The 7070-nt window shown below is 39.0% G+C and overlaps 2 protein-coding genes across 4 annotated transcripts; one reads left to right on the top strand and one right to left on the bottom strand.

Annotated features, from left to right (window-relative positions):
- Window positions 1–236: 236 nt before the first annotated feature.
- On the top strand, window positions 237–2838 carry LOC131024862 (mediator of RNA polymerase II transcription subunit 30-like). Of its 3 annotated transcripts, none has more exons than XM_057954410.1 (4): window positions 237–860; window positions 1451–1546; window positions 2455–2590; window positions 2675–2838. In XM_057954410.1, exons 1-3 carry the CDS (start codon window positions 426–428, stop codon window positions 2551–2553), a joined length of 630 nt encoding a protein of 209 aa, XP_057810393.1. In that variant the 5' UTR covers window positions 237–425; the 3' UTR covers window positions 2554–2590; window positions 2675–2838. The 3 variants fall into 3 exon arrangements, with proteins under 3 accessions (XP_057810393.1, XP_057810394.1, XP_057810392.1); XM_057954409.1 differs by having other exon boundaries at window positions 245–860; window positions 1448–1546; XM_057954411.1 differs by lacking the exon at window positions 1451–1546 and having other exon boundaries at window positions 240–860.
- A 33-nt stretch (window positions 2839–2871) lies between these two features.
- Window positions 2872–5760, bottom strand: LOC131024861 (ubiquitin C-terminal hydrolase 22-like). Its single transcript, XM_057954408.1, has 3 exons — window positions 4527–5760; window positions 4146–4264; window positions 2872–3820 (listed from the first exon to the last, which is right to left on the bottom strand). The coding sequence occupies exons 1-3, from the start codon at window positions 5297–5299 to the stop codon at window positions 3039–3041; spliced, it is 1674 nt and encodes a 557-aa protein (XP_057810391.1). The 5' UTR covers window positions 5300–5760; the 3' UTR covers window positions 2872–3038.
- Window positions 5761–7070: the final 1310 nt, after the last annotated feature.

Genomic DNA, 7070 nt, shown 5'->3' with positions numbered 1-7070 from the left:
TCAATTTTATTTTAATCATAAATTGCCACTCAATTTTACAATTAATTTAAAATTAACTTTTAATTAAAAATTCATGTTTTAATATATAATAGATAGATTTATATTTGAATTTAACAGCACAAAAAATACTTTATTTGCCAAAAGAGAAACATAATATTAATTTGGATTCTCATTTTATGAAGTTGTTAACAAAATTATAGTATTAAAATGGACCGGTTATTTCAATCAAAAAAAGTTTTAGGTTTTCATCGTCAATCGTTTTGTAACGAGTTTTCTCAGATCCAGAAATCGCGATGCGAGTTTGCAGTCTGAATTAGCCTATTAATGCGACTTACATTTTGAAACAAATACAGTCAAATTGCTCTCAATTCCCCAAATCCTCCTCCATTTCTCTCCTCCGTCAGCCGCCTCCTCCTCGCCGGCAAATGGAAGAGAAGCACTCAACGATGAGTTCCTCCCCAACATCAAGCAATTACTCTCACAAGACCACTCAAGAGCTCGCCGTCGAAGGCCAGAAGCACCTCGAGGAGACGATCCAATCCGCCTTCTTAATCCTCTCCGCCATGAACGACGAGCTCTGCAACGCTGCGCTTTGGTCCAACACATCGTCCTCCGCCTCCGCCGCACCTCCTGGCGGCACTAATCCCGGCGGTGGTCCCGCTAGCATGAATAACGGCCACCACGACGTGTCTTCGGACTCTTCTTCCGCGTCTTCCTCTGCCTCCGCGTCGCAGTCCCACACTCAGCATCATAATAGCTTCGAGATTGGCGGCGGCGCCCTCGACGAAGCTAGGCTGCAGTATAAGGCCTCCATCGCGTCCCTGCGTTCAGTCCTCCTCGCGATTTCGAATGCGCAGAAGGTAGTCTTCAGTTTTTTTTATTTAATTGTCGAGGATAATAAATTTCAAATTGCAACTGACCTTCAACTAATAATACTGTATTAGTGGTTTTGGATGTTCTGAAAGTTCCACATATTATGCTTTAAGATTCAAATTGTTGCATTTTGAATACACCTTAAAAGATATACTCATAGCTGTGGTTGTGGTTGTGGCAATCTGATTGTCGGGGTGTTATTTATTGCATCAGTACTCCATACTGCTTAGAAAATTATTTTTGCTCTAATCTACCAGATGAATAGATTAATTTTGAATTTGTGTGATTATCTAATTCTTCAAATGCTCAATCATATGTTTTATTTATATATCCTCTCACAATTGGTAAATGCCCCCTAACAGTAGAGTCTGGCTCCATTATTGGAAGTCCTGTTGAGCTGCATATTTCAGTTGTGTGATGGTGATACAGTTTGAGGTGATTTTGAGTGCCTGGTCTTTATGATCTTGATGTTAAGTTACATTCTGTTATCTGTTATTTATTTTTTCTTGACTTTGAAGAATTAGGTAGGTTTTAAACTGTTCTGATCGTATGAGTAATGTCTGTTCAACTAAAGCAGGTTAAATCGTCTGAATCAGTTTTGACGAGTTCAGGATCTGTGGCCGATCAAACAGAAATAGAGAAGCTTGAAGAGCAAGCCTCTATCTTAAGAACGGTACTAGTACTTTCAGTGTAATAATATACACGATAATAGAGTTGTTGAATTTTCCAGTGAATACATTATATGTTTGGGTACTTGGGATTAGGAGTGAATCTATCGCTAGGTGATACTTTTAGCTTCTACTGTCACGACCAAAGTGGCTAGAGAAACAAATAAGATGCGAATAATGTTCATACATTCATATGCTGCCACATCCAGCCCGGGGTATTAATTAATGCTCTGAAGCCATATGCATTGATTCCAAGTTCCAACCCGAATCAACACTAGGCAAACAAATTCAGTATGCTGTGTCAAATAGTTAATGTGTTCCCTTTCCTTGTTGTAGGATGTAAAGGTCTCAATTATAATTGATTTGCCCTTGGAAAAAGGTTTTCTGTCACAAGAGAAATTTCTTTTCCTTTTCTCTGGGAAGCAGTTTGGTAAAACTCTTCTATTTTGCTAATGCTTATGCTTACATGAAATGCTGATCAATCTGTTTGCTGTTCATGGTTTGGCATGTCCTAGTATTCTACTTTGGCAATACTCTTGACGTCATGAGGTGTTTATGCATGCTTTAATGCTTTACAATGAGTTTGAATAGAAGCATCAGAATCATCTTAATGCGAGAGACTAAAACACACCCGATGCAGCTACTTCAGTCGGTCTGATTTTAAATTAATGTTGCTGCATGCTCCCATTATTGAAAGCTGTTGGTGTCAAAACTGATTTACTTATTTACAAGCTCTCGTTAAAGGATGAGCATGGTAGGCGTGCTATGGCCTATGAAGTGGTAGAAGACCTGATCAAAAGAGTAGCTAACAAGTTGTTTTCCTTTTATTCACTGCAAATCATATGTTTATTATGTGCCCAATGTGTTTATTTCTTGAAACATATAACTCATTATATATCTTGATTTGGAATAGGAACTTGCAGAGAAGAACAAGTATCTCAAGATTCTGATAGATCAGCTTCGTGGCCTTCTAGGCGATATATCCACGTGGCAAAGTCCCTGCACAGTATGAGGCTGATTTCTTATGAGAAATAGTAATGTCCCGCAAGGTATGGAATGAAAGACAAACTCTTGTTTCTTCTCAAAATGGAATCCATTATTAAAATTTCCTTTTCATCTTCGTTTTATCGTAGGAAATTCAAGAAACTGTTTGATGGTGGCTGAAAAGAGATGGAGCATACAACAATTCTCCAAGTCACATTTAACATTGTATTGATCGTGCTATCTTCTTGTCTTGTCTTCTTCATACTGATATTTTCTCAATATATTTGATGAAATGACAAATATTATGGTGAAAGATTTCATGTGCCCGAATTTAGGTGAGATGAAATGCAGGAAAATCCGTTGTGACAAATATATAATTCCAAAACCCCTCCTGTCAAATGTATAGTTAATATCTGTACATAGTTGCAAGTGTCGTTTGGAGGGATGTGAAGTGAAGCTGAAAAACCCAAGAAGAAAACACAGTCGAAGCTGCTGCTATCTCCGTTCGTTCGTCTAGCAACAGCCGGCTATAGGGACGAAGGCATCCGGCAGTGGCGACACCGGCTGGCAGCCGAGGTCGTCGCTCCCTTTGTGGTAAAACACCTTCTGCACGTAGAACATCAGGTAGCACTGTGAGGTTCTGACCACCTCTTCATCAACCTCTGTAATCCAAGCATCATCACATTTATACCACTGGTTTCTCAGACGCAGATACGTCACGTAATGCCCAGATTCCAACATCCCAGAATGAGTCACCACTGCAAAAACCTCAAACTCAGTCGAAACATCTGCAGCTTCCTCTCCCTCCAAAGAAAACATTCTATTCCCAAATCTTTTCTTCACGATGGAAGAGGATAGATAAGGCCTCATGTCCAAGGAGAAGGGGAACTGCAGATGGCGGTCGATCTTTCTCGACATCTTCCGGATTGGCGAGTGCTCGAAACGCTTGATGTGCAGGCATAGGACCAGCGGGAGCTTCTTCAGAGACATCTGCTTCAGCGCGTCCTGCTTTTCATGGCAGTTCTCGCAGTAGAGTTTCTGGTCCGATCCCAACCTCTCCGGCCTCGTGAACAGGTCGAAGCAGCCTGCAAGCGTGGGAGCTGCTAAGGTCTCGTTCAGCTTGCTTGACCGGCTGCTGAAATCCGTTGCAAAAGAGGCGCCCGTGTTCAAGTCGAGAGAGATGTCCACGCACGGATCATAAGTCGAAGATGTGAACCCACAGGATGTACACGTGACATCCGATCTCAGAAGCCCTGAGAAAACCCTGTGAGCAATACACTGGCAATCCCCATTTTCTGTTCAAACATCGATAGGTTTTCCAGTCAGCGAAACAGAAAAAAGGCGAATGATTGAATGCGTTTAACATTCTCTACAAGTAGTTAAGAGTCTATGCATTATTATTACTACATGAATATCTATACAAGTGTGTTGGAATCTATGGCATGAGGCTTTTGCCTTTTTATCATTCACAAGCAAGATCATTACTTGTCTTTCTTTCTTTTTTTTTGTTCATCAATAGTGATGGATAGAATCTCAAGCAAAGAACAAAGCAATCTAATATCTTTCAACCAAATCTCAATCTGCAAAATAGGAAATGCCAAATCTTGGAGCTCAATTTACCTTTATTTGCAAGACTAGATTTCCCCAACTTGTCATGGATCCTATCTAGCATTGAGATAAAGAACTCGTGCGCGTCTTGCTGCTCGTAACTAGCAAGATTCTCCGAATGCTGCCACCAGCTGAAAATGATGGAGACAACCTCAATCAGCATTGGCAACATTGTTTTTGATTCATAATGTCTCAAATACATATCAAATATGAAGTTAAAAGCTACCAGTTTTCCAAACCTATAAGTTACAATCAACTAATTTAACTATCAAATCCCCCCAAAACAACTCATCCCAAACATGATCCACTATCAATATCCATAAACACAGCACACAAACAACAACCAAGAAGTGCCAAAAAATGCAAGAAAACGATCCATCAACATCGACAAACCTGTATAGAAACTTAGCAGGACTGTAAGGCGTCCGATCACCGGAGAAAACAGCATCAAAAATGACATCCACATCACAGGGCAAGCACAGCCTATCAGCAGAGGTCTTCCTACACCTCTCATGGCTATGCCTATCACTAAGAAAGTAGTTCCTAAAAGGGGGAGCATGAAGCAATGCCTGCAACACAGAGTTCATGAAGCAAGTGTTCCCAAGATTGTTCAACCCCCTCAACCCCAACGGGAGGCACGATTTCGACCTCTGCTTACTCCTCAACACCGATCTTTTAACACTCTCCGACCCCAAATCAGCCCCAAAATCCAACCTCCTCCTCTTGCTCAGCCTCAGCTGACCACTCTCCACAACCCCATCACTCCCATTTCTAGACAACCCCAACATTTTCTTGCACATCACAACTCTATCAAATTCAATATCATAGACCTGATCACAGCACACAGAGCAATACAACTCAGCCCTCTCCATATCAACACCAATCTCATGACCACAAACAGATTCACAATGCAAAAGGGCATGATTTGATTCTTGATTTATGCAGCATGTAACTGAGGAGCAGATCAAACACATAAACAATCTGCCACAGCAACCAGAGCAGAAACTGCATCTGGGATCTGATTTATCAATCATTATTCTACCATATGGGCTGAACTTCAACAAATCTTGGATCGAATTGTAACCCTTTAATCCGTGCTTCATCTTGTAATCCACAAGATGCTTGCAAGGCCTAGGGATTGTGAAGGAAGAGTTTCTTGATGACATAATCAATAAAAAATTAATCTTTTTTCAAGAACGTATAGATAATAAATAGGAGCACGGGATAAACTTGAACAAAATTTAGCAGATCAAGATTCAGATAAATAGGGAAAGAATGATATACGGCCAAATGAATCAACACTGAAATTAAAAAACCAGGGTTGATCTGATTAGGTGGTAAAACAATTGGAAAAAAGTAGGGTAATATTAAAGTTTTTTTTTTTTTTAATAATTTATCAAAAGCTGAATCCTCAGTGGCAGAGAGGAACGGAGATGGAGGAGGAGAGATGGAGGCGCTTTCCTGTTTGCAGAGAGTCACCGACTCATTTTTTCTGCTGTGGGACAGACCATTTTGATCGAAAGATCACAGCCGTTTAAAATTTGATCATGAGAATTGAGATGATAAGCCAGCAATTGACGATGTGGACCACAGACCAAAATCATAGAGTGGGAGTGAGGAGTGTTAATAGTCGTCTTCTTTTTTTTTTTGTTAATACCCTATTTCTTCTTTTTTCAACATTTTTTGTTAAAAAATAACAAGAAAAACTCTCACTTTTTTATTTTAATTTTCCCTTTAGTTGGTCAATTTTGATATAGATTTATTATAGTGGGACTTTTGGGTCCTCTCAGCGTGCGAAAAGAACTAGACTTTTGGTTTTGGGTCGTCTATTTGCCCATAAATTATGATATGATGGTCAATTAAAGAATGGAGTTTTTCGAGTGTAGATAGCGCCAATGTTATCCATTTGTTAATATAAATAAAAATAAGAAATTTATAATTTAAGAATGTATATAATAGGAATAATTGATGAAGGTGAGTTAAGGGATTTTGAAATGATGAGATATGAGGATGTCATGTAAGATAAGTCATTTTCCAATTATATATAGGATCCCCTAAAAATATGTTACTAGTAGTTAAAAAATATCACAATCAAACATATACTTATCCACTAAACATCTTCCTAATTTTTTATTTTCGTCGGTGAAACATCTTCTTAATTCATCTTTGAAATAAGCTCACTAACAGAACATTGCCTGCTGTATTGCCCAAAGATTAAAGAGGCGTGGAAGTCCGCTTGTACCCAATTATGAGCAACTGTGTGCTCTTATTATCACTTTCTGATATTAAACGTGAGTTTGATAGTAGTGAATTATTATGCTATGACAAGTGTGGATTATGATTTGTAACAGACAAGTGTGGATAATGGTAGAGTGCTGGAGCATCTTGCATTGCTATTTGGGAAGCTTACTAGCTTATCATTTCTAAGCAGAACAAATCGACAAGTGGAGTTTTTCGTGTCGATGTTGATGCAGAGTTGCTATGGTGTTGGTGTGTGATCATCTGGGTAGAATTATTGTAGCAGCTGCGAAGAAGACGGCCCCGACGTCTGGGAGAGGTAATGGCTGTCATGGTTTGTATAGAGAAAAAGATGATGCCAATTGAAGTATACACTGATTCTTGTCTTAGTGGCTTGTTTGTACTGACGTTTCATAGTCATACGATATCTTTTTCGTTCTAAAAAATAAATAAGCTCACTAACTATCGCCCTTACAATTCCTAAACCCACCATTTTTAGAAATAATCCTATTAACTATCATCATTTTTTCTAACTTGTAGAGAATCCGTTCTTTACTTATTAAATACGTAACTTATTTTTGCCAAACCAGCTCCACGTATATAAACTAGTTGATTAGTTTTACAAGTTAAAAAGGTAATCAACACAAACAACCACAAACATAAACCTTTCTTTTGGTTTGATCCAATGCTCACCGAAAA

The sequence above is a fragment of the Salvia miltiorrhiza genome, chromosome 5 (assembly GCF_028751815.1).
Source record: "Salvia miltiorrhiza cultivar Shanhuang (shh) chromosome 5, IMPLAD_Smil_shh, whole genome shotgun sequence".
Lineage (NCBI taxonomy): Eukaryota > Viridiplantae > Streptophyta > Magnoliopsida > Lamiales > Lamiaceae > Salvia > Salvia miltiorrhiza.
Note: the sequence above shows the minus strand (reverse complement) of the source record. Positions and strands in the feature narration are given on the sequence as shown.

Coding starts and splice junctions, on each gene's coding strand:
- LOC131024862 (XM_057954409.1), top strand. CDS start 426: ATGGAAGAGAAGCACTCAACGATGAGTTCCTCCCCAACATCAAGCAAT. Junction 861..1,447: donor CGATTTCGAATGCGCAGAAG/GTAGTCTTCAGT, acceptor GTTCAACTAAAG/CAGGTTAAATCGTCTGAATC. Junction 1,547..2,454: donor AAGCCTCTATCTTAAGAACG/GTACTAGTACTT, acceptor GATTTGGAATAG/GAACTTGCAGAGAAGAACAA.
- LOC131024861 (XM_057954408.1), bottom strand. CDS start 5,299: ATGTCATCAAGAAACTCTTCCTTCACAATCCCTAGGCCTTGCAAGCAT. Junction 4,265..4,526: donor CCTGCTAAGTTTCTATACAG/GTTTGTCGATGT, acceptor CATCATTTTCAG/CTGGTGGCAGCATTCGGAGA. Junction 3,821..4,145: donor ATCTAGTCTTGCAAATAAAG/GTAAATTGAGCT, acceptor ATGTTTGAACAG/AAAATGGGGATTGCCAGTGT.